At 40.3% G+C, this 27,886-nt stretch overlaps 1 protein-coding gene across 3 annotated transcripts in view; it reads right to left on the bottom strand.

Annotated features, from left to right (window-relative positions):
- Positions 1 to 27,886, bottom strand: part of MAP3K15 (mitogen-activated protein kinase kinase kinase 15) — a 161,936-nt gene that overhangs the window by 34,856 nt on the left and 99,194 nt on the right. For all 3 annotated transcript variants that reach the window (XM_025276771.3, XM_025276772.3, XM_044937537.1), the window contains exons 7-13: positions 22,409 to 22,579; positions 17,890 to 18,002; positions 17,193 to 17,352; positions 13,321 to 13,471; positions 12,356 to 12,463; positions 5,337 to 5,386; positions 3,178 to 3,273 (exon numbers count right to left, since the gene is read on the bottom strand). In XM_025276771.3, coding sequence (XP_025132556.2) covers positions 3,178 to 3,273; positions 5,337 to 5,386; positions 12,356 to 12,463; positions 13,321 to 13,471; positions 17,193 to 17,352; positions 17,890 to 18,002; positions 22,409 to 22,579 — 849 coding nt within the window. The remainder of the gene's footprint in view (positions 1 to 3,177; positions 3,274 to 5,336; positions 5,387 to 12,355; positions 12,464 to 13,320; positions 13,472 to 17,192; positions 17,353 to 17,889; positions 18,003 to 22,408; positions 22,580 to 27,886) is intronic.

The following is a 27,886-nucleotide window of genomic DNA, read 5'->3' on the forward strand; positions in this document are numbered from 1 at the left end:
TGATTCCAGCTTGTGCTTCTTCCAGCCCAGCGTTTCTCATGATGTATTCTGCATATAAGTTAAATAAGCAGGGTGACAATATACAGCCTTGATGTACTCCTTTTCCTATTTGGAACCAGTCTGTTGTTCCATGTCCAGTTCTAACTGTTGCTTCCTGACCTGCATACAGGTTTCTCAAGGATAATACCTGCCAAAACCCCAACGACCTTTCCTGAAAAAATTAACAAGTTGATTCTAAGATTCATACAGACATGGAAGTACTGGCAACAGTTAATATGACTATGAGAAAGAGAACCAAATTGGAGGACTCACATTTTCTGATTTTACAACTTATTACAATACTATAATAATCAAGAAAATGTGAGAGCATCATAAGGATAGACATACAAATCAATGGAACAGAAGTGAAAGTCCAGAAATAAATGTTTACATTTATGGTCAACTAATTTTTTTAAAAAGTGCCAACACCATTCAATGGAAGAAGACACAGTATTGAAATAACCACATATCCACGTGTAGAACATTGAAGTTGTCCCCTCACCTCATACCATATAAAAAGAAACCTCAAAATGGATCAGAGACCTAAATATTAGAGCTAAAATTATAAAACCCTTCGAAGAAAACAAACACCAGAGAAAATCTTGGGTTAGGCAAAGCCCTCTTAGATATGACATCAAAAGCACAAATGACAAAAGAAAAAATAGATTGGACTGCCACAAAATTTAAAACTTTCATGCTGCAAATGACACCATCAGCAGAAAAAGACAACCCACAGAATGGGAGGAAGCACTGACAATTCATACATCTGATAAGGGCCTTGTATTCAGAATGTAAAAGGAACTCTTAAAACTCATTAACAAAAATACCAACCACCCAATTAAAAATGGGCAAAGTTCAGAGAAACTTGTCAAACTTTCGCTAGGTGAGCCAACTTAATGTCACCAGTAATGAGACAAAGATATCGGATGTCTCCCAGTGTGATATAGTGAGTAGGATACGGCATCACATCCATGGTATTCCCACCCCAAATGCAAAACATTAACGTATTCATGGGGGAACAGCAAACTAACCCTAACTGAAGGATCGTATAAGATAAACTGTCTGTATTCTTTGAATGGGACTATGCAGACGTGACAGCTAAATGTTACCATGTGATCCTGGATCAGATCATGAGCCAGAGAAAAAATATTTTTTGTTTTACTATAAAGGACATCAGTGGGACAATATATAAAATTTGGATAAGGTTTGTAAATGACAGTGCCACATCAATCTCTATTTCCTGTTCTGATAACTGTACTGTGATTACATAAGCAAATGTTCTTGTGTTTAGGGAAACATGCAGTCAAGTACTGACAGGTAATCGATCATCATGTCTACAACTTACTCTTTAACAGTTCAGAACAAGTTAGTCATCTGTCTACAGAGAGAACGTAAAACAAATGTGGTCACAAATGGTTAACACTGAGACGTTCTTAGTGAAACACGGAAATTCTTTGTACTATTTTTTGAACCATTCTTATAGGTCTGAATATGTTCCAAAATAAAAAGTTAAAAAATTGTTTTAATTCGGCAAAGAATTTGAGTAGGTAGTTCTCCAAAGAAGATACATAAATGGCTAATAAGACCCTGAAAAGATGCTCAGTATTATCAGTTGTTCAGTTCAGTCACTCAGTTGTGTCCGACTCTTTGCGACCTCATGGACTGCAGCACACCAGGCCTCCCTGTCCATTACCAACTCCTGGAGTTTACTCGAACTCATGTCCATTGAGTCAGTGATGCCATCCAACCATCTCATCCTCTGTCGTCCCCTTCTCCTCCAGCCTTCAATCTTTCCCAGCATCAGGGTCTTTTCCAATGAGTCAGCTCTTTGCCTCAGGTGGCCAAAGTATTGGAGCTTCAGCTTCAACATCAGTCCTTCCAATGAATATTCAGGACTGATCTACTTTAGGATGCACTGGTTGGATCTCCTTGCAGTCCAAGGGACTCTCAAGAGTCTTCTCCAACACCACAGTTCAAAAGCATCAATTCTTTGCCACTCAGCTTTCTTTATAGTCCAACTCTCACATCCATACATGATTACTGGAAAAACCATAGCCTTGACTAGATGGACCTTTGTTGGCAAAGTAATGTCTCTGCTTTTTAATATGTGGAAACAGTGACAGACTTAATTTTTGGGGGCTCCAAAATCACTGCAGATGGTGCTGTAGCCATGAAATTAAAAGACACTTACTCCTTGGAAGAAAAGTTATTAGTCGTTAGGGAAATGCAAAACAAAACCACAATTGGATTCTACCTAGCACTCAGTATGATGGCTACAATAAAAAGGACAGACAATAACAAGTATTGGGAGGATGTGGCGAAATTGGAACCCCCATATGCTGCTGATGGGAATGTCAACTGGGAAAACAGTCTGGCTAGTCTGGCTGTTCCTCAAAGTTAAATACAGAATTACTGTAAGACCCAGTAATTTGACTCCAAGAGAAATTAAAACATTAAGTTCACATGAAAACCTGCATGTGAATATTCATGGCAGCATTATTCGCAATAGCCAAAATGTGAAAATAACCCAAATGCCTTTCAAGTGATGAACAGACAAATCAAATATATCCAGACAATGGAATATTATTCAGCCAAAAAAAGGAATGAAATTCTGAATCATGTTACAACATGGATGATACTTGAAAACTTCATGTCAAAAGGAGGATGCTAGTCACAAGAGCTCATGTATTGTATGATTATATATATATATGTGTGTGTGTGTGTGTCTGTGTGTGTGTATATATATATGAAACATCAAGAATAGGCAAATTCATAAAGACAGAAAGTAGATTCAGTGTCTGTACAGGACTGAGATTGGAGGTTTAAGTTGAGAGAAAATGGGCAGAGACTGTTAATGGATACTAGGTTTCTTCTAGGGGTGATGAAAATATTCTAAAATTAGACTATGGTGATGGCTGCAAAACTGTGAACATACTAAAAAAAAAGACGAAATTGTACAATTTAAAATGAGAAAATTGCATGCTAGGTGAATTACATCTCAATAAAACTGTAAAAATTATTTCCCATAAGGTAAAACTTCAGGGAAGGCAGTATAGCAAATACTTTTCACAACAGAGACCCTTTAAAAGTGACCCACCATTATCAGACTGAAAATATCTGAATCACATTATAACTTACCTACTGCACTGGTTTTCAGTGGAAAAGTAGATTTGAAAGTCATCAGAATTATCATGGACGTAAAGAAAACAACACCGTTCGTCGAACTTGGATATGCTATAAAGTTTCAAAACACAAGAATGCTTATTTATATAGTTTTATATCAATTTAAATTGTTGGAGAAAAATCTAGTAACAGCTTTTCTTCCAGTTTACAAATCTGAAAGTTTCATTACAGTTTTAACAAATCTCCCCCACACCAAAATGACTCCAATTTCTCCATGAAATTTAAATCAGAGGGGCATTTAATCTTGCTTATGTTTGAGTGTGTATTCATTGACAGACTTTATTATGCTTTAAGAACTTACTATATATTCAGTGCTAAGCAAAGCATATGGGAAGCAAGAAGCAGAATAAAATACGGTCTCTATCTTCAAGAGTTTATAAGGTCATAAAAAAGGTACCTGTTAAATAATTTATTATGGTATCAAAGAAATTTCTGGACTTGAAAAATGACACAGCATCTGTGGTCACATAAAGCAAATGGAAATAAACATGGCCACTTAGCTCAAGAAAGGCCTTTAAATGATATCTGGTCCATCCACACCAAAGGCCTGGATCTGACTCTACAGCTTCTCAAACAGGCAAAGTTCACTGTGCCTAGAATCTCCAGTGACAGAAAATTATTATAGTCCATCTCCTGATGTGTTTCATAGCTAGAAAGTTCTTTACCTGCACTGTGCCAAAGATTGTGCAAAAGGCTAGATTCCCTTCTATGGTTAGCCCTTTGAATAAATGAGGCCACTTTATCTTGCTCTTTTTAAGTCATCTCTTCCTAAAGTCATAGCTTCTTTGACCATCCCTTACATGTTATGGATTACATGACAAGAAGTAGACACAATTAATAGTACAGGGTGATTCAAAGTGAATTACAACTAGGTTACACATGAGTAACTTTTGAAAACCAGTCTTTAAAGGAACTACCACAGTTGTTTGGATAGCACTGGGAATGCTCAACACATGCTCTTCATATCACATTGGTTCCAGGGTTTGGTTCACCCCAGGCCCTTTGCACATCCCTGTTGATGGCTGAAATGGCAGAAAAAGGCATCTCTATGAGATGGTACAAACAGAAGGTTCTTGACTGTATGTTAACATACAACTTAGTTTCTGAGTAGTACATTTTTGAGAATGTTCAACACATTTTGAATTATCTTAAATTTTCTGAGCAGTATCATTCAAACACATGACTCTGTTCTTAAATGATTTCCCTCCCTTTAAAAGTGAGATAAATACTACTCCAAAGAACCTGCCTGCCAATGAAGGAGATGCAGGTTTGACCCCTGAGTCAGGAAGATCCCCTGGAAAAGAAAATGGCAACTCACTCCAGTATTCTTGCCCGGGAAACCCCACCAACAGAGGAGCCTGATGGGCTACAGTCCATGGGGTTGCAAAAGAGTGGGACACAACTTGGAGACTAAACAACAACAATGTCTAGGAAAGGATCATGCTACATATAGAGGTAACAGGGATTCATTAAGTGGCCTGTGGTCTCAGAATCAGAGAAACTATGAAGGTACTGAAACCCAGAGAGGTTAAGTGATTTTCTCAAGGTCAAACAGCAAAAGAGGGATTAGAACCCACATCTACTCCAGAGTTGCTCCCACCCTGCGTGTTGGCAGGGTCAGACTCAGAGTGCAGCAACACAGTTCAGACCCAAATGGTCACCACTCCTGAACCAAATAGCAAGTGGCAGACCTCTCCTGGGAATACATCGCCCTACCCACCTGCTAATAGCAATGCCCTTGGCTCCATTACTCTCCCCAGGAAAGCCAAGTTACCATGTAACTCCCAGCTGCAGTTCTGGGGGTCTCTGAGCACTTTAACATCATTGGTTTAAAGAAGAAACACTTTCTCTCTCTACACGCATAACTTCATTTTTAAAATAAGTTTGAGACACCAGAGTTTTGATACAAAAGCAGCTGCTCTGCTATAACAAGCCAAGAAGCCATTACTAGCAACACATTATAAACAAGTTTGGGCAGGGCCACACATGAGAAAAGTCTGTTTTGGATTCTGTTGAAAATGAGAACATCACATATTATAACTAAACAGAAACATTAAGGTGATAAAATCATTATTTGTATTAAAACAATAATTACATTTCTCTTATGCTCTTACCTTATTCCTCTAATGGAAGAGGCTGTAAAATTCCATTCATGAATTTGTTTCTGCAAGATTCAAGGACAAAAGTCAGTATTTTGATCTTTTCCATGTAAAGAATCATTTTTGGTCTCATTGTATGGTGAATTACTTCTGCTATTTTTTACTTTCAGTGGAATTTAGCACTTAAAGCAAAGTAGTTTGCATACCTTGGAACACCAGAAACATTTTCTATATTGTAAAAAATTCATTTGTATCTCTAATCCAGTTCAGAACTAACAATCTAAATTTGAAACAGAAACAATAGGCACACGGTACATACACAGTGAGTGGCCTTTCATTTTCTGTCAACACACCAGGAAAACTCTAAGAGAAGTTTGGGAACAGCCCACCCAAGTTGAATGACTGACAAAGATGTTTGGAGAGGCAAGAATGTGGCAGACACCAGACAGTATTCATCAATCTCTCTTCCCCACCCTCCACCCCGTACCTGGCTAGACTACATTTCCCAGCTTCCTATGTGGCTAGGCGTGGTCATATGATGGAATTCTGACCAATGGGATGTGAACAAGAGTGTGCCACCTGTGGGCCTGGCCCATAAAACCTCCACAGTAATCCTCTCCTCTCCATTCTCTTTCCCCATCCACTACCAGATGCAATGGGAGCCCTGCCAACCCAGACATGACACAAGGCATAGATAAACTTTTATCATCATAAATAAACTGCTATTTGGGGGTCTAGTTTCCATTTGGGGGATATTTGGTAGTATCTAACCTGCCATGATTAATACAAAGACTAACTGGGATTTCAATCTGTACAAGAAGCACTTAAGAAATAAATACACAATTCTGTCCTCTTCCTCCACCAACATCCCTTGCCCTTAAACTTTAAACAAAGTTGAGCCTCAGAAACAATGTCTGAATTCTCAGATTTAGAAGAGTCACAGGTTACCACAGCAATATAACAGAGAGCCATTTTAACTAAGAAAATATATTTGGTTAGCCTGAGGAATGCCATACAGCAGTGGTCCCCAACCTTTTTGGCACCAGGGACCCATTTCATGGAAGACATTTTTTTTCCCCACGACTGGGGTGGGAGGGATGGTTTGGGGATGATTCAAGCTCATTACATTGATTGTGCACTTTATTTCTATTATTATTACATCAGCTCCACCTCAGATCATCAGGCATTAGATCCCAGAGGTTGGGGACCTCTGGCTTAAATGACCAGCAAAGCCTCGCAGAGAAGTGAGAGGCAAACGAATGAGCATATGGCCCAGGAGAGCCAGCCACGAGCAGTCAGGGGACAAGTTCCCTGCTGTCCTATTGGGGACCAGCACAGAGGGGAGCGAGACTGGAGGGGAGTGAGAGAGGAGGCTGGGGAGATCACGCAGGCCTTTGGAAGTCATCATTAGGACTTGAGCCACCACTCTGTGTGAGAATCACTGAGAGATGTGAACGTGGATGAAAACACGAAAGCCAATCACAGAGCTATCTGTATAGAAAGTCTGCACATTATTTCAAAGAAGAGGTGTGTTCTGAGTCACTGAAAGAGAGTAGTGGTGGAGAATAGGAGTCTGCTCTGGATTCAGGTACAGAAATAGGAACCCTGGCAGATTCGGGAGAACCTTGTCTGACCCACATACACTGGCAAGAGGCTGCATGTATATAGAAAGCTCAGCCACGCAAGTTTTCAAAGTACTCCCAGATGGGAGGTTTACTCTGAGTAGCTTTAGGGAACTTCTCAATATGGGAGGAAGATTTACTGGTTAAGAAATAAAACACAGAGACCTCACATCTTTCCCTTTTTATCAAGAGGCATTGGAGGGGGTTCCTGCTTTGTAGGTCTATGGATATAAAAATAAAGAAGTCAAGCACAGGCTTGCCAGCAGTTGGGTAGACACTTTGGGAAGTGGATAAATGAGACAGGATGTACTTTGTACATGATACAGACATTTGGGTAGCCAATAGACATTGAGTGCAAGAAGGGAAAGGGTGCTTAGACACACCTTTGCAGAAGTTAGAACTTGGGTAATTGGAAGAATGAATTCCAGGAAGAGGTAAAGATAACAGAAGAGCACATGTGAACCCCTACAGGGCCAGCTTTGGCCCGTGCAATGATGGATGTCTGGTTGGGCTGAGGGTCGGGGAGGGGGAGGAGGAGCAAGGCGGGGCAGGGTTATGTAGGCGCTTGACACTTGGGAAAAGAGTTTGAATTTGGGGGACTTCCATAGCCGTCCAGCAGTTAAGACTTCACCTTCCAATGCAGGGGAGTGTGGGTTTGATTCCTGATCAGGGAGTTAAGATCCCACAGGGCTCAGGGCCAAAAAAACAAAACATAAAACAGAAGCGATACTGTAACAAACTCAATGAAGACTTTAAAAATAGTCCACGTTTAAAAAAAAAAAAAAAAAAACTTAAAAAAAAGTTTGAGCTTTATCTGGAAAGTCACAGGATCCAGTAGTGATCTGGGAATATCAACAAGGTCACTACGAGGGTTTTTTAAATTATGACTAAACTCTTAAGCTGAAATACAACATACATTCAGAAAAGGGTACAGTGATCATCTCAACAAATTTCTGCAAAATGAATACCCACTGTAACCAGAATCTACACCAAGAGAGAACCTCAGCAGCAGCCCAGAAGCCCCCCTCACACCCCTGTTCCCAGTCACTCCTGTCGACCCAAAAGCAACGGCTACTCTGGGTGCGTGGCTCCTGACCCAGGGTCCAGGTGGGTCAGTCAGGATAGCTGAGACTGTCTTCCTGCTCGGCAGCATCTTAGCCCTTCCTGAGAGGGGATGTTTCACCAAACGATGATGAGGAAGTAGACTCACAATTTTAGCTTTCCGTGGTGTCTGAAGCCCCCAATAAGCATGCACTGGAGGCAGAACCAGGGTGGGCTCTGGAGAAATGGGCCGGGAAGTCAGAGAGGGGGTGCCTTCAGGATCCCCTAGGAGCTGACTCAGCCTCTGCCCTCCTACCCCCAGAGGGGAGGGGAGCTTTTTGTGTTAAAAGCATAGGCTTTGTTGCTGTTTTTAAAAGCATTGACTTTTTGTGTAAGATGTTCCAGTCACTAATATAAGTATAAATGGCACCCCCAAAGAGCTTTCCAAAACAAGCAGCCCTACCCATATGGACAGTGATGGGGCCACAATGCATCTGTCAGGGCCCAAGAGGAGTCGAAGGAGAAACACTGCATTCGTTCTAGCTCTGTGCAGCCCCCCTGCATTACTGTGCTGGGAACAGCTCACGCCAGCTTGGGAGGCTAATCCTGCACATCTCCTCCTAACCCTGTGTGTGGTGACTCGACCATGGTTGCTGGAAACTGGCCAGGATGGGAGTATTTGCACCACAGAGCTCAGTAAACATGACAAATCGCCCTCTGCTCCCACATCCCCTGGAGAGCTGGTGGTTAAACATTCACCAGTCTAAGTTTCTGAATCCTTGGCCGATGAACCAGAGCTTCATCTCATGGTACAGTGGTGCTGTCTGCAGGTGAACGTGTGCCTCTGTGCAATCGCTTCCCACCACCCATAGCCCACCGGGAAAAACTGCAACTCCATATAGAGAAGTTTCCTTTCACTCTGGGCTAATCTGCTTGCTTTTACAATCTGCAGAATTTCAAAAATGTAAATGAAAGCAAAAGCAAAGCCTTCCTCTCAAAGAAAAAAGGCAATTTATATTTCTCTCAGACATTTGCTCTGACAACTACCAAGCGCTGTGCAAAACATTTCATCAGTCAAGGAAAACTAGCATTTGCTGCTTATATAGTTCTTTCCATTTCTTATTACAGACTATGCACAAACAAAGCAAAACATTTACAACTAGTGAGATGTTATATGTACTGATGGAAAGTTCCATGAAAGACCTGCAACCATTATAGAATTCCACGAGAATAAAACCTTTTTGCTCTAAAAGTATGCTGCTGCTGCTGCTAAGTCACTTAAGTATGAAGACTCGCTTTAATAGGATCAGCTTTTTTTGTAACTATTAATACTTGCCAAAATAATGAGGTGTCCACACCCTGTTGGAATGGCCATCATCAAAAAGTTTACAAACAACAAATGCTGGAGAGGGTGTGGAGAAAAGGGAACCTTGCCCTTGCTACAGTGTTGGTGGGAATGTAACTTGGTACAGCCACTACAGAGAACAGTATGGAGGTTCCTAAAAAAACTAAAACTAAAGCTACCATATGATCCAGCAGTCCCACTCCTGGGCATATATCTGGAAAACACAATTTAAAAAGATACATGCAGACTTCCCAGGTGGTCCAGTGGTTAAGCATCTGCCTGCCAATGTAGGGGACATGGACTCGATCCATGAAACAGGGGGATTCTGCATGCCCCGGGGTAACTGGGCCACACCACAACTACTGAGCCCATGCTCCAGAGCCTGCAAGCCGCCACTGCGGAAGCCCACATGCCCTAGAGCCCGTGTTCCACAAGAGAAGCCACTGCAATGAGAAGCCCGCAGACCACAACTACAGAGTAGCCCCTGCTTGCTGCAACTAGAGAAAGCCCATCTGCAGCAATGAAGACCCAGTACAGCCAAAATAAATAAATTTTTTTAATTAAAAAAAAAGACACATGCACCTCAATGTTCACTGCAGCACTGTTTATCATATCTAGGACATGGAAGCCACCTAAATATTCATCAACAGAGGAATGGACAAAGAAGATGCAGTACACATATACAATGGAATACGACTCAGCCATTAAAAAGAATGCAACAATGCCATTTGCAGCAATATGGACCTAGAGATTGTAATACTGAGTGAAGTAAGTCAGACAGAGAAAGACAAATATATATCACTCATATGTGGACTATAAAAACAGGCTATAAATGAACTTATCTACCAAACAGAAATAGAGTTACATATGTAGAAAATAAACTTATGGTTATTGAGGGATAAGGGGGGAGGAGAGATAAATTGGAAGACTGGATTGACACATATACACTACTATATATAAAACAGATAACTAATAAGGCCCTACTGAACAGCATGTGACCCACTCCAGTGTTCTTGCCTGGAGAATCCCAAGGATGGGGGAGCCTGTTGGGCTGCCGTCTATGGGGTCGCACAGAGTCGGACACGACTGAAGTGACTTAGCAGCAGCAGCAGCAGAATAGCATGTGGAACTCTACTCAATACTCTGTGATGGCCTATATGGGAAAAGAATCTAAAAAAGCGTGGACATATCTATATGTACAACAGATTCACTGTGCTGTACACCTGCAACTAACACAACATTGTAAATCAACTATATTCCAATAAAATATTAATCTAAAAATATGAGGTGTTTTGCTACCTCTATCAACAGAATAGTGAGATTACAGATCAGAATTTTTAAAATTCTCCTGTATCACAGTGGCATCAACGACACAAAGAATATAAGCAAGGTTGGTATCTAGTACAAGAATCCCAACATCGAGGAGATGGGGCTTCCTGGCAGTTGAACCTGGAGAGGAGGGAACATGAATAGGGCTTTGGGGGTGTTTTTATTTGTGTGTGTGTGTGTGTGTGTGTGTGGTAAGACCACACAACATGGTATTTACAAATTTGGAAGTGTACAACCCCATACTGTTAATTATAGCCACTGTGTTGTATGGCAGCTCTCTGTGACTTATTTATCTAGCATAACTAAAACTTAATACCCACTGAACAATGGAAAGTTGTTGTATCACGACTATTTCTGATAAAGAGTTTGTAGTATGATTTTGAAACTCTTATTTTCTGATGTTCTATTTTATTTTTTGAAGATACAGCTTTTATTAAACTATTAAGACATAATTGCTTACACTCTTATTTCCAGCGGGGGAAAAATCCTTCTTTGTCAACTTGAAGACAGAACTCTCCCCCTACTCTATGGAAACAAAGACAGAAAACAGATCTATCTAATGAGCTTATCAAAGGTGCTACTTATTACTACAAAATATTTTATTAAAGAAAAACTGTGATGAAGTACTTTGGACACATAGAGATGAAAATATACCTCATGAAACAAAACATGAGGCCTGGCCCAGCATTTGTGTAATATCTTTAAGGGGCAATGAAAATGTTTTCTCTCCTGCATTGCTGGTGTTGAGTATGAACTGGAATGGTACAAGTTGGACAGTAGTTATTGAATTTTAAACATATGTAGTCTTGAATCCAGCAGGTCCAATTCTTCGACTCTTTGCTCCTGAAAAATCTACATGTGCATGGTAGGATGTAACTGCCAGGATGTGCACCAGTGTATTTACAATAGGCTAGAATGCAAAATTGAAACCTAAGTGTGCATTAGCAGCAAAGTGGTAAAATAAACTATGGCTCATGAATACCCAGAAATGCACCACTGTGACATGGGAATATAGGGGATTTTACATTTAAAAAAATCAGGTGGATCACTGTGTGCCATATGAAAACTTTCCATGGTGTACGCATCACTTAAAAAGGGTAAGCTGCAAAGTAACAAATCTCACCATGTGATCTCACTTTAATGAAAATGCTTCTCACGCTGTCTATATGTATATTATGTATATAACGGATATATGTACACACAGTATACATATATAACTGAGCTTAGAGAAAAGCATACATGGACATCCATCAAATCATCACTGGTTGGAATACAGACCAGGTTTGGGGGATCTGAAGGGATTTTTACTTTATTCCTTATCCACGTCCTCGTGTTCTAACTTCTTTATCAACAAGCTTGCATTCATTCATATATATACACACATATACACATATAGGTACCATATAATACAAATAATTACACACACACACACACACATATATATACACCTTGCTTCCATATATATATATATATATATATATATACACACACACACACACACACACACACACACACACCCCTTGCTTCCTTTTTCCAACTGTGATTACACTCTCTGATATACTTCTGTCACTCAGAAGTTAAGCACAGGTGCCTGTTCTTTCAAGTACTACAATATAGTTAACTCTCCTACATGAAAACTGAATTTTTAACTAAATGATACAGAATAAACAGAGAGCTGTTTATGATTGTTCTCTTACCATTTCCGTGGGTGAGACATGCCACAGAGAAACGGTCCTCTCCTCAGCTTCACTGTTTATGGAGACATATGAAGGCTGGTAGACTTTGGTTGGTTCTATCACCAGCACCTAAAAGAACAGAACAGATTCTTGTGATGCACGGGAACATGTCACAGAGCTCACCCTGCCCAGTGAGCAAGTGGGGAGCTCTGGACGGACTCCACAGACCCTCTCTGAGCACCTACTGGTGGATATGCAATAAGGGAACATATAGAAAATAAGGAAGAATAATGGTGGGGTGGGGGACACACTTGTTTATTAGATAATATTGTTTATTATGGCCAAGAACAGCTTGCCCAAGGAGGTAACAGAGAAGAACAAGGAAGGCTACAGTTTCTGAGAGAAATGAGGAAGTAAACTGGAGGATCCACAGGTAGGTACCCAAATCTGCAAAAAATGCAAGAGGATGCAGGATGAAGTGACAGTCCATGAGTTACATTTTATTGTGCTGAGGGAGAGGAGAAGAGGAGCAGTAAAACTTCAAAATTTTACTATTAGTGCTGCATCGTTGTGGAATTGAGTTTCTCCCCCGCAACACTATGGACATTTGGGGCTGGGTAATTGTGTGTTGGGGGCAGGAAGCTGTGTCATCTTTGTGGGAGGTTTAGTGGCATCCTTGGCCTCCACCCCACTAGCTGCCAGTAGCAAAACCTTCCCCACAGCCATGACAACCAAACTGTCTCCAGACATTGCCAAATGCCCTCTGGGGATGAAAATCACTCCTAGTTGAGAACCACTATTTTAAAGGATATAGCCAACCTTTTCTAGTGAGTTGATCTCTCACTGGCTGACTTTGCATAAGACTGATGAATCTCTTAACATTTTCAATTATTCTAAAGTTTTCTTCCTTTCAGAGTATTCAATAATTTGACAGTACCAATCCCACTTTCTTTTTTATTTTATCTTCAAGATTTAGCATTTCTTACTGGAAATCTGAGTCCATTAGTAACTTCATTTGTTGCCTCAAAAATTATATCTAGCCAGAAGTTCAGCCGTTCTTGCCTGGGTGAATGTTCAATAATGGGTTTCTTGAAACGCTGAATTAACAACAAGTTCTGAACTAATGACCGCAGGTACCTGGAAAGACCACAAGTACCAATAAATTAGATTTCCAAGGAAACAGTATTCAATCCTCCTCCCTTTAAAAGAAGTTTCACCGAAGCTTTATTTCTTAAATTCATATTGCATAGCGGGTACTTCTTAATCATTTGGCAGCCACATACTTAATTACAAGAAACCCAAATGGAGCAAAATAAGCTTGTCCAACAAAATCATAGAACATGCCTTTTTACTAACATTGGGCTAGACCTCAATTTTGGTACATCTTGTTCAAAGCACAAAGACTGGCAAACATTTGCTATCTTAATTAACAAGAGCAAGTGGTTTGAAGTTCAAAGGAACTGCAAAATGACAAAATTTCAAACTCAGTGTCTTTTTCTTTTCTAACAAGACAATTATAGATTTATATATAGTTGTAAGAAACAATACAGGGAGATCCCATGTATCCTTGGCCTGGTTTATACCAATCGCAACATCATGCAAAATTCTAGAACAGTATCACAATCAGGATATTGACATCGACACAGTCAAGACAGAAGAAATTTCCATCTGAAAGGATCCCTCATGTTTCTCTTCTATAGCCAGGCCAGTTTCCTTCCTACCCTATTTCCTCTTTGACCTCTGGCCATCACTAATATTAAATTCAAGGTCTCTTTAAAAAAAAATCAAATCTGACCTGGTGGATCTTTAATTTATGAGGTCTTCAGTCTCACCACATCTTTACTATCTTTAGGCAAACTGAACTTTTTAAACATAACTGCCAGGCAGCGGTGCTCTCCTCTCTGGTAGGAAATAGGGTTGAGGTGAGGTGGTTACACTGATAGTATCAGAGCATTATTTTGCCCTTTGAGGATAAAGTCTGGAGCTATCCTGGGAAGGTACGGTGTTGTAAAGGATTAATTTGGCAGGCCTGGGTTTCCAAACTACATATTCCAGAGAAAGGTCTGGCCTTTGACTGGCTTCTGAAGCATCAGTTCTAAGCCCTTGGGATGTCCTGCCTGATAAGAGTCTTTGTCCACCTTAGGCCTTGTGCCAGGTCAGCTAGTCTACACTAATATTATGATTCACGGTGGAGGCCTTAGGCCATGTTGTATCAGTGTGATCTCTGGAGAGGCTGGGGACTCAGGTCAGCTACCTGCATGCTTCATGCCTACATAACTGATCCTCAGTAAAAACCCTGGGACTTCCCTGGTGGCTCAGTGGTAAAGAATTTGCATGCTTGCCAATGCAGATTCTTTACACAGGATCAAAACTGAGACACAGGTTTGATTCCTGGTGTGGGAAGCCCACATGCCAAGGAGCAACTAAGCCCGTGCTTCACAACTACTGAGCCTGTGTGCAACAGCCCAGGAACCACAACTACTGAAGTCCGTGAGCCTAGAGCCTGAGCTCCACAACAGAACCCTGTGCACTGCAACTAGAGAGTAGCCCTCACTCACCGCAGCTAGGGAAGAATTTGCACAGCAGTGAAGATCCAGCACAGTCAAAAATAAATGTACACCCGTGGCAGATTCATGCCAATGTATGGCAAACCCAATACAATATTTGTAAAGTAATTAGCCTCCAATTAAAATGCATTTATATTAAAAAATAAAAATAAATAGCATGTAATAAACAGTGACTGGAAAATGGAGTAGCATTCAATACATTTAAAAAATAAAATTAATATTCAAATACAGTTAATTTCAAATAATTAATATTCAAAATAAAGTAATATTAAAATAAATAAAATTATTAAAAAAATTTTTTTAAATTATTTTTTAAAACAATTAATAAAAACCCTGGACAACAAGGCTTAGTGAGCTTCCCTGGTCGACAATACTTTGTACACGTTGTCATACATCACTGCTGGGAGAGTTAAGCACTGTCCACATGACTCCACTGGGCTTTCCTGGTGGCTCAGCAGTGAAGAATCTACCTGCCAATGCAGGAGATGTGGGTTCAACTCCTGGGTCAGGAAGTTCCCCTGGAGAAGGAAATGACAACCCACTCCAGTATTCTTGCCTGGGAAATCCCATGGACAGAGAAGCCTGGGGGCTACAGTCCCTGGGGTAGCAAAGAGTCAGAGGCGACTTAGCAACTAAGTAACAACAGCTACATACAACTCCACTGGAAGAGGACAACTGGAAGCCTGCTCCTGGTCTCCCCTGAGCTCTGCCCTAAGTGCCTCTTGTCTTTGCTGCTTCTAATCCGTATCCCTGCAATAAACCACTGCCACAGGTATAACAGCTTTTCTGAATTCTATGAATTCTTTGAGCAAATCATGAACCTCAGGGTGGTCTTGAACACACAATAGGTATGAACACTGTAAGTCAGTCCAGGTTCTGATGTAATGGGAATGTATTCAAGCCTCAGAGCTCATCTCCAGAGAGTCAGCTCTGTCTGCCTCAGATGCAGCAATACACCGTAACATTAGAGTGCTTCAAATATAGCGGCCACTCCAGGAGACCTGCAAGCTCAGCCTACCTCTGTGTTCTCTCAGCCTCAGAAAACTTGCAAGTTCATAGGGTTTCAGGATCAAATTTAAGTCCTCTAGATGAGGAGGAAACACAGTCAACCCTAGGTATGGCCACTGAAATTCCTATCCCCTAGAGTCCAGATTGGCCCACTGAGAGGAGACACAGAAGGGGACAGACAAACATGGACCATTAGAAGCAAAAATGTTTTAATTATGTAAGTGATCCAAATGCATTTTAGACAAATCAGAGGATAGATTTAAAAAGCAGATTCAAAACTTCTTCATCGGCTACCTCCCTGAGACAACCACTATCAATATTTTTGGGAAAATTCATGACTCATCATTTATTCATTATACAAATATCTGCTGAGCTCTATTGATTTTATGAGACTATAGCAATCAATGGCAGAACCACGTTTCTAGCGGAGCTCACTGTCTATTGGGAAATCAACTATTGCCCAACTCTCCCAGACCCTCCTCCAAGTCACATGAAACAGAGGTTTTTAATGAAAATGAGTCCATATACAACAGTAGTTCTCAAAGTGTGGCCCCCAGGCCAGCAGCGTCAGCTTGTAATTTCTAAATGCAAATTCTCAGGCCCTACCCTATACCCTCTGAACCAGAAATCCTAAGGGTTAGGCCTGGCAATCTGTTTTAATCAACACAGGTGATTCTAATAATGTCACTGATAGAAAAAAATACATGCTGCATCTGGCTTTTCTTATTCAGTGATAAACCATGAACACATTTCCATGTCTCCAAGTATTCTTTCTTGCACATTTTAATTGCTACATAATGAGCTAACTAGAGGCACTGCTGGGCCTCCATTTTCCTGACCATATCTATGATGGGTGTTTTAGTTCGCTTCCATTTGTGATGAAAATAATTTACCTGGTGTACTTTGAGCTTTACTATCTGCTTTCTCACAAATGCACAATATGGACTGGTACCCAAGAATGTTATGCTCTTGAGAACCTACATGATCTGAAAAAACTAACGGGACTGAGATTTTGTCTTGGAGACATAGCATGTAAGGATATATTCTATGCGGGGGGTCTGTCTGTTTTTCCCTCCCTTCACATAAAACCAAGTGAGCCTTTCTGCCTTAACTTTGCTTTAATGAAGAAGTCAGAAGGAAAAACACAGCAGTTGTTATTGTTTTTTGCATTCACACCTTTTCCTCCTGGGTTAACTTTTCAGAACAAGACTGGAAAAAAGAAAAAAAAAAAGAACAAGACTGGATATTGACATGGGTGATAAAAATGCATAGGCATGACTCACCAGACGGGAGGTTTCAGTCTGAACAACCTCTCTGCTGCCTGGACAGCCTTCCCCACATCACTGGCCAACATGCTGACACTGAAGAACTGACCTACATCCCAGTAGCTGTTCATTTTCTCCAAGCTGCCTTTTCTTCCCAACAAACTGTTCAGCCGGACACCTGAATAATTTGAATTTTAGATAAAGTTAAGACAAATCTTCCTAGTTTCTATCATATCATGTAAGCCTTTAGATAGAGGAGAAACTGGGCATTGTATTTGGGCTGCAGCCTCATGTGTGCTATCAGAGAGTAACTGTTCCTTTTGCGATATAATGCTGGTTGTTTTTGTATTTGGGCTGCAGCCTCATGTGTGCTATCAGAGAGTAACTGTTCCTTTTGCGATATAATGCTGGTTGTTTTTGTTGTTGTTTAGTCGCTAAGTTCTGTTTGACTCTTGCGACTCCACGGACTGTAGCCCGCCAGGTTCCTCTGTCCATGGAATTTCCAAGGCAAGAATATTGGAGTGGGTTGTCATTTCCTTCTCCAGGGGATCTTCCCAACCCAGAGGTCAAACTCACGTCTCCTCCATTGGCAGGCAGATTCTTTACCACTGAGCCACCAGGGAAGTCCCCTAATGCTGGTTATTTGAGCATAATTTTGAATGCTGGACTTGTGTTGTCAAAGCATATCAACACGTGTGGTCATGAACAGCTTTACCTATTTTCCTCAGTTCCATGGAAGTTTCAAATTGTTGTCCAGCAACTATCAGCAATACCGCAAGGTTGATTCCTGAATAGAGAGATGGCTGGAGCGCAAACCCTTTGCGATACCTGTAATTATAGAAGCACCAAAACTCCCTTTATATCAGCTTATTATAATAGAAGAAAAAAAGTGTAAATAATAGCACATATCAACCTTCTCATGAAAATTTTTACTATTCTAATTTGTTTTCCAACTCTTTGCCCCTCCCTGCCCATCTTTACAGATAGCTACATGCACCAATCAGATAGCTTCTTAAAAATGTCATAATAGCAACACAATAGCACTGCTGCTGCTGCTGCTAAGTCACTTCAGTCGTGTCCGACTCTGTGCGACCCCATAGACGGCAGCTCACCGGGCTCCCCCGTCCCTGGGATTCTCCAGGCAAGAACACTGGAGTGGGCTGCTATTAACTTCTCCAACGCATGAAAGTGAAAAGTGACACTGAAGTCGCTCAGTCGTGTCCGACTCTTTGCCACCCCACGGACTTCAGCCTACCAGGCTCCTCCGTCCATGGGACTTTCCAAGCAAGAGTACTGGAGTGGAGTGCCATTGCCTAGGGAGTTTTAAAATCTTTCCTCATCAGATTTATAGCTTTTAGAGAAAATCTGTGGTCATTGTATAAAATAAGAAAGTACATTAAAGTGTACAAAAGAAATTTAAAATCTATTATAATTTTACCCCTTAAAGTGAGCCACAATGTCAACATACCATTTTTAAAGTTATAGTCCATTTGCACACTGAGCATTTTTTATTTCACGGAAATCTCAACAGGTATAGGCCCTTTCTCTGTAGGCCGTCTGTTTGTTTGTATCACAAGATGGAATTATTTTTTCATGTAAGAAGCAGTTCTGCCAAAATGTTGGATCCCAAAGAGCAGTGGCATAAAGTGAGAGAAGGGGCAGTGATGGTTTACATTAGGATAAAGAACAAGACCCTAAACGGTGAGTGTCATTTTTACACTGAAAGGTTTACCATGCCATTTAAAATTTTCTTATTTATCCTTTGTCTACACATAAAAAAATGTATTTCTCTTCCATGATCAAGTATGAATATCAAGATCAGGGAAAAAAGAATCTGACCAATGAAGTAATGACACAAAAAATGCCTTTTTGTAAACCAGGAGTGATTTTATCACTCATGTGACAACAGGAGGATTAAACACCAACAAAACATTCATTGTGAAAGGGAGAACCTATCAGTTAAATCTGATCATGTCATGAAATGAGTTAAAATCTGATTCTGTGAACTTTGTGGCATGATACAAGTACCCTCAAGTGGAGCCGAGGACATCAAGAAAGTTCTTCCAACCCCAGTCAACAAAATTCCAATAAAATTGAACCTTCTCTCCCTCCCACTCCTGGTATGTTTTGGGGATTTTAAATTCCATATCCTACTATATGTGAATTTTTTTTCCATTTTCTTTTATTATAGAAAGCTATCTGGGAAGAGGGCAGAGGGGGTGATTTCTCTATGTTTCTTATCCACAAATCAAACAGGCCCAGCTTGGGGACATACAAGTCTCTAATCTGGAGTCAGGACTGCAGTCCCAGGCTTGTGTCTGCCCAGCCCCATGACCTTGGACTGGCCCCCTGCCTCCCTGGGCCTCACGTTCCACATCTCTGAGAGAGAGATGATCCCCATGGCCTCACCAGAGCCAGCATGCCTTGACCAGAAGATCAAGCTTCACATGCTCCTGTACCCACAGCACTACCTTCCGAACTGTATGGAGAGGGCTCTGATGACTTCCTTGAAGGAGCCACAGGCCATCATTTCCTGACCTGGGGGTTGAATTCCTGGCCACGGTGGTGGGACCACAGCTTCCTATTTTGCCCCTGCCAATTATTTTCCTCCGTTTCCCTTCCCTTCAACACCCCGAATGATTCCTCTTGACCATGCAGTGCACTGGGTGCTACTGGGGATTAACTAAGACTAAAAGAAGATCCCCACCCTCTAAGAACCTATACCATGAAAGAGGTAAGATCTACACACAATTAGTGAAAATACTAACTTTCATGAGTGTGGCAAACCTAAAACCACACAAATCCATCTAGAGGGACTCACAGGAGACAGAGAGGCTTCAGATGTGGCATGAAGATGGACAGAATTGTAACAGCAGCGATTCAGAAAGGGAATCCCCAGCACAGAAAATGGCAGGAGCAGAGATGGGAGTTTGGGGAGCTCCTAAGGAACTCCAGTTTATGTGGACATATATCAAGTAGTAAGAAACAGGGCTAGGGGCAGGTTGGAGAAAGTCTTCAGAGCACCCAGAACGGTGATCTACGAGTTTGAAGTTGTATTTAGTAGGGAGTGGAGAGGTATTTTGGGTCTTTGAGCTTCAGGAAAAGTAAGCTATTAATCTATGAAGGATTCACTTTACAGACACCAAGCAGAGAACCTACCTGAGATACTGTAAGAACATTCCTGGCAAGAAAGTTAAAAAAAAAAAAATGGCACTGACTGAGGGTGGTGTTGATGGGAAAGGATGGTTAGGGAGGAAGCGAAGGCTCACAGAAGGACTGGAATTGGGAAATGACTGTATGGGGAGATAAGTAAGTGAAGGTCACCAAACATTAAGCAAACGTTCATGCGGAGAAGGCTAAAGAATGGTGGTAAGACAGCAAGACAATGGAAGCCATCCCTTATGGAGAGGAGGGAATAACTCAGTCTTAGACATGTTGAGTCTTGAATACCAGCACCAGCTTGAAAGAATAGGTAAGCAATGTGGGGCCAAAGCTTAGGATAGGGGCTGGGCTGGAGACTGACTACAGTCCAAGGTGTGGGAGTGACTGGGATTACCAGGGAACAGTGTAGATGGAGAGAAGAGGGCAGAGGACAGAGTCCAATCTGTATAGAAGGAAAGCAAAGAGGAGGGGGAAAGGGAGCAGTCAGAATGAAATGAGACCAAACAGCGGTACCAAGAGCTCTTGCGATGGAAATGGATGATGTAGGCTGTGTGCTCTATCTCAAATACACCCAGGTTCTGACATCTCATTGTTTTCATCATTACTACCCTGGTTCAAGCTACCATCAGCTCTTCTCTGAGGTTCTAACTGTTCTGTGTCAGCCCTCATCCATGTGGTAGGTTACTTAATAACCACAACCCCTGCCAAACCACTAAGCACATGCCTTTGTCATGTTTCCCTCCCACAGGGGGAATCTGTGTCTCCACCCCTTTGAATCTGGGCTGACCATGTGGTTGGCTTTGATCAAGAACATGTGGCAGAACTGACCTTGTGAGAGTTCCTGAGCTTTGAGAAGCTTTCTGGTTTCCACATTCACTCTGTTAGAATGCTGTCCACCATGTAAGGGAGTTGGTCTTGCAGGACTAAAACCACTGCTAGAGAATGGAGGCTCCCACCAACAGCTGGTACCAGCTGTTACATGTGAGTATCCTGGACCTTTCAACCCTGCTGACTCTCCAGATGACTACAACCTTAGGGATGAGTTCAGCACTTCAGGACTAGAATCGGCAGAGGAACTGCCTGGGCAATCCACAGAATCGTGAGAAATCATAAACCCTTGTGTTAAGCCACTAGGTTTTGGAGATGCTTGTTATGCAGTAAATGATAGCTGACACACCCACTAACATGTATTCTTTGCATAACCACGAGAGTCTTCTGGTTAAAATGCAGCTCAGATTTTGTCATTCCTCTGCTCAGAACATTCCAGCACTGCATCATCTCACTCTGAGTAAAACAGTCTTCTTTTGCATTTCCTGCCACTCTCCCCCTCGCTCCTGCCTCATCATCCTTGTACATACTCGGCATGCTTCCTCCTCAGGGTCTTTGCTGAGGAGACCCCCCTCAGCTCTTGTTCTTACTGCCCCCCATCCCACTTTTGGAACAGTTATCTGCAAGGCTCATTCCCTCACCACCTACACTTTATTCACCTTCACTGAGCATCCTATATAAAACTGCTGACAACTCCCAACCCTCCCTTCCCTTGTCCCTGATTAACTTTTCCCCAAAGCCCTCACCATCAGCTGATATTCTATTTTACTGTATTTGTTTGTCTGACCTTCCTTACCAGCAATGCAAGGTCCATTAGGGTGTGGCTTCAGATCTGCTGTTTATCCCCATCATGTAGAAGAGTTCCTGACATGCAGTAAACCCTCAGAAAACATTTGTTGAATGAATAAATGAAAAAGAAATGAACAGCTCACTGAGAGGATAATGCCATGATGGTGGTGGAACAAGGTTCCAGAAGCAGGAGCTGGGAAGGACAGTGCTGAGCTTCCCTGCCCCTATAAATGCATGAACTTGTGAGATGAGTGTCACCAGCAGAAAATCCTGTTTCTAATAGTTTCCTTTTGGAAAAAAGAATCTGGAAATTCCCAGACCATATGTATGGCATCTTTCTTACTGCCAACAAACAGGCAGATACATATATGTAGGGAAAAGACCTGTACCCTGAGCTTGTGCAATTCTATTCTTTGCAAAGATGCATGTGTTACTGACGAAGGCGGGCAGTTTACCATTTGATGGCGCTGTCTCTGCTGGCATCATCTTTGCAGCCTGAATCTAAGAAGATGTCCTTGTAGATCCTCCCACAGAGGCAGAACATGTCGGGGGCCGGGTGGTCACAGCTCTGCAGAACCTGGAGCATGACCTGCAGGGCCTTCTCACGATCACCTTCGCTGTTTCTCCTGAAAGATTCAGTGATAAGATGACAAGCGTCTGACTCAAGACACAGAATGTATATGTCTATGTCTATATCTATATATGCCTTCGTTCTGTGAAAGGCTGGTGCAAGGATGCTGTACTTTAACAGGAAAAAATTTAAATTATCTTTCATTTTTCATATTCAAATGAAACAAGTGCTTAGGATTCACACCAGTGAGTCTCATTAAATCATACTAAGTCCTTACCTGATCTTTTCTAAGTTAGACTTAGACTGTGGATGAAAGTGTATGCAGATCAATGTATTTGGAAAGACAGAAAAAAAAATAATATGGCATCCTCCTGTTGCTGGATGGAGAGTAAAGATTTCAGAAGCTAAGCCTGAATCATGAGGATGAGATAGTTTGACACAAGGTTCCTTTGGAAAAGTGACAGGGTCCCCAAATTCAGAAAGCCAAGATGAATTTAGAAATATATATTGGCATTTCTTGACCTGAAATGTCTTGCCATCCTCAAACAGGGAATGACCCCACCAGTAATTCCTGTTATATTCATCAGAATCAGAAATCATTTATATATTCACAGATCAAAGTCTTCTTTATTAGTACATTATATGGTAAAATTTTCATTTTATACACAAGAAATGGATTCCTTAGACAGCTGTTAATATTTTTTGCCACAAAATATCTTGAGTTTGTGGCTGTGAAATATTAAAAGTGTTCCTGTGAAGGTTTGGAAGCACAGTCCATCAGTAGTAAGGACTGATTAAGTCAATGATGGTTAATGCTATTCATATTATAATATAAAATATTAAACATTTCTAAAAAGAAATGAAGAAACTTCTATGTAATACTGCTATGGAGAAGTCTCCAGAACTTCTCCAGCCTGTTAAGACAAGAGAGCAAGGTATTGAATACTGTGCACAGAATGCTACCTTTTTATTTAAAAAGGGGGGGGATGTGAACAATAAATGTATCTCCTTTCATTTCTTCAAAATGGAAAATAAAAAGGTAAGAAAAATGGCTACTGATAGGTTGAGGGGAAAAAAAAAACATGATGAAGGGGGCAGAGACAGAAAGTTCCATTAATACGTCTTGGAATTTGGCTTTGAAACTACATAAGATTTTTACATGATTCTTTTTAAAAATGAGACAATTCTTAAAATTTTGCCTAAAAAGAGAGTTTGCTAATGAACATACTATCTGAATTTGTGGCTGGGGCAAAACAAATGAACCTATGCATCTGGTTGACAGCTTACCCACAAAAGAGAAACTAATTTATCACATGATTTACAAACACAACAATCCAATTGTATTTTCCTAAGAGGATATAACCTAAGGAAAAAATATAAATGCAAAGAAATCTTATATAGTTTCCAGTAATCATACTATGTAAGTGATAATAGTGTATGTGTGTGCTCAGTCGTGTCTGACTCTTTGCCGGGCTCCTCTGCCTATGGAACTTCCCAGGCAAGAATACTAGAGTGGGTTGCCATTTCCTCCTCTAGGGGATCATCCCAACCCAGGGGTCAAACCTGTGTCTCCTGCATCAGCAGGCAGATTCTTTACCACTGAGCCACCTGGGAAGTCCAAGTGATGAGACAGTACTGGTGTTTTGAAAAAGAATACAAAAATATTAATTTAGTATCATTAAGAACCAGAATTTTCGGCATAGGAGAAATAAATACAAAATCAAAGAAGCAAAAATCCTATAGTCCTAAATTTGAATTGGAATATCAGTAGGAATTCATGAGGTGGTCTCCCCAGCTCTATCTACCAAAAAGGTCCAAAGCAATGACCAACTCAGTAGCAATAAGAACTTTCAAGCCCTGACTGGGGTCTGTAAACTTCATCTCTCATTAAAGAAACCAGGACTCTGTGAATCACTGATTCAACTTATGTCTAAGATGATCCTGGAACATCTTAACCCACAAAGAAACAAAGAAGCTACTAAACTCTTATCAAAGACTCAGGAGCCAACTTGAAAGCTTTTGGCTAAAGAGGGGACAATTTGAGCATTAAGAAGAAAAATAACTATAAAGCATTGAAATACATTAATTATCACTAAAATTATGAGTTCATAAAGATTTTATAAAACCTCACCGGTCACTCTTAGAGGATGCTAACAAACCAATTCACTGTTTTTGAAAAATGATCAAGACAAAATTAAGCATACAGCTTCCTTTTCCCATACAAACTGTAACCAAGTCATTGATGAGGGAAAATTTCTCTTTATAAATAAAGTATTTGTGCTACTAACTCAGGAATTAATGATAAAATTCAAATATCACTATTTTACAACTTCTAACCAAATAATGGATCTAGGAAATGAGCAAGGGCCACTATCATCACAAAAAGAAAAAACAGATGAAGTACACAATCAACTATTAAGTAGTCTTTAAAAAAATCAAACCAACCTAAATAGACATTTCTCCAAAGAACAGATAGATGGTGAAAAAAGCACATGAAAAGATGCTCAAAATTATTCATTATCAGAAAAATACAAATCAAAACTACAATGAGGTATCACCTCACAGCAGATAGAATGGCTATAATCAAAAAAAGCTACAAGCAATACATGTTCAGATCAATCAGTCGCTCAGTTGTGTCCGACTCTTTGCGACCCCATGAATCGCAGCACGCCAGGCCTCCCTGTACATCACCAACTCCCGGAGTTCACTCAGACTCATGTCCATCGAGTCAGTGATGCCATCCAGCCATCTCATCCTCTGTCGTCCCCTTCTCCTCTTGCTTCCAATCCCTCCCAGCATCAAAGTCTTTTCCAATGAGTCAACTCTTCACATGAGGTGGCCAAAGTACTGGAGTTTCAGCTTTAGCATCATTCCTTCCAAAGAATACATGTTGGAGAGGGTGTAAAGAAAAAGGAACCCTCCTACCCTGTTGGTGGGAATGTAAACCGGTACAGCCCCCATGGAGAACAGTATGAAGGTTCCTTAAAAAACTACAAATAGAACTACCACATGATCTAGCGATCCCACTTCTGGGGAAATATCCAGAGAAAAACATAATTCGAAAAGATACATGCATCCCAATATTCACTGCAGCACTATTTACAATAGCCGAGACATGGAAGCAACCTAAATGTCCACCAACAGAGGAATAAATACAGAAAATGTGCTATATGTACTATGTAATATTACTCAGCCATAAAAAAGAAAGAAATAATGCCATCTGCAGCAACATGGATTATCATACTAAGTGAAGTAAGCCAGCAAGAGACAGGTATCATATGATATTACTCATATGTGGAATTCAATTTTTAAAAATGATTCAAATGAACTTATTTACAAAATAGAAACAGACTTACGGATGTCGAAAACAAATTTATGGTTACCAAAGGGGAAACATGGTGGGAGGAGGGATAAATAGAGCTTTAGATTAATATGCACACACTATTATATACAAGATAGATAACCAACAAGGACCTACTGTATAGCACAGGGAACTCTACTCAACATTCTATAATAACCTATACAGGAAAAGAATATGAAAAAGAATGGCTACATGTAGACTGATTCACTTTGCTGTAAACCTGAAACTAACATGATATTATAAATCAACTATACTCCAATATAAAATAAAAATTAAAAATTAAAACCAGAATCTGAAATAAACCTCCAGATTTAACTACCAACTTACAGGAGTTGCGGGGTTGGGGGGCGTGTGGCGGAGGGACTTACTAAATTACACCACAAGGATATGATCAGCAAAATCCAGAAATTTGTTAACTTTACATGACAAATGCTTCTTTGACAAGAAGAAAAAGAAAAAATAAGAGGAGAAAAGTTGATAAGAATTAAGAGTCTTATCAACAAAATGCAATGTGTAGACTTTGCCTTGATCATGTCAAACAAACTCAATGTAAAAAAAAAAAGACACAATTTGGAAAATCTGACACTGATATTAAGGAATTACTGCTAATTTTTAGGTATGATAACTGTGATGATATTTTACAAAAAGTTCTTAATCTTTAGGACAATATCTTATAGGTGAAATATTTATCATTGAAATGTCATGTCTTTGCTTCATAATTAACCTGGTGTTGGGGTAGGGGGAGTCAGTGGGAGTGGGAAACAAAACTGGCTTGTGATGGTAATTATTGAGGTTGATAAGGAATAAATGGGGGTTCATTATGTTACCTTCTACTTTTGAATATATTTGAAATTTATATAATAAAAAAAGGGACGGTAATAATCCTGACTTAACAATTCTACTTCTGGAATCTATACTATATAAATAGAAACATATATACATATATATTTTCAAGAATTTTTGAACAAATGTTTATTATGGCATTGTTCACAATAGTGAAAAACTGGAGATGATCCAAATATCCATTAACAGAAGAGTGGTAAAATATATTTTCTAACAACCAAACTATAGAATATCATAAAACCCTTGGAGAGAAGCAAATCCATATGTAATTATATAGAAGAACATCCATAATAGCTTAAGGGGAAAAAAATTGCTGAACTAAATGAATAGCAAAATCCCACTCTGTAGTAAACACTATTTACACGTAAGTTTATGTGCAGAGACAAAGTCTGGAAAGATACACATTAAATTGTCCAAAAAATCACTGCTGAGATTTGTACAAGGTGTTCCTGTGCTTATGTTACTAATAACTATTCTAATAAAGAGATTATTCTTTTTAATTTCTGGGCATTTTTACAACAGGCTCTTTTTTATGCTTTCTTTCCTGAGGACCCGTACCTCAAAAGACTACTTATGCCATCCAAGAAGACAGATTAGTACCTAAAACAGCCTTTCTCAACTGGGGTTCTGCTAGAGAAACCCTAGAGAAAATTATTTGATTATCTGAGTGACTATTTTCTCCATTCTCCCAAGGATGGTACATAGCCCCATTAAGGATGTATGAGTTTATTCAGTTAATACAATGAATGCCTTAGGTCTTAATTCTCTTGGAACCCAACCTGGACTAAGAAGGGCTACTCTAGACACTTGACATCCTTCTGGAAGCCTGCAATAATTAGGCCTCTATTTCAACTCAGACTTTCTCTATTTTCTATCTTGGTCCTGTCCTAATACATTGAATCCTTCCTCTCTTTGGCCATAGAATCCAAGTTTACCAGCCTACGAATTAGATCACTTGATGAACAGCCTACCCATGATATGCTTTAATTTTTAAGAGCCAACAGCTACCAACTCAACTCAAATATACTAAAACATTTAAATAATTTCTAGAGTCTGTTATGAGAAAATGAAAACAATTAAAGCTTTAATGTAGTACAAAATTTCTATAATTGTTATGAGCCAACTTTTGAGGTGTTCAGATTCTGAAAAGAATGTACT

The sequence above is a fragment of the Bubalus bubalis genome, chromosome X (genome assembly GCF_019923935.1).
Source record: "Bubalus bubalis isolate 160015118507 breed Murrah chromosome X, NDDB_SH_1, whole genome shotgun sequence".
Taxonomy (NCBI): domain Eukaryota; kingdom Metazoa; phylum Chordata; class Mammalia; order Artiodactyla; family Bovidae; genus Bubalus; species Bubalus bubalis.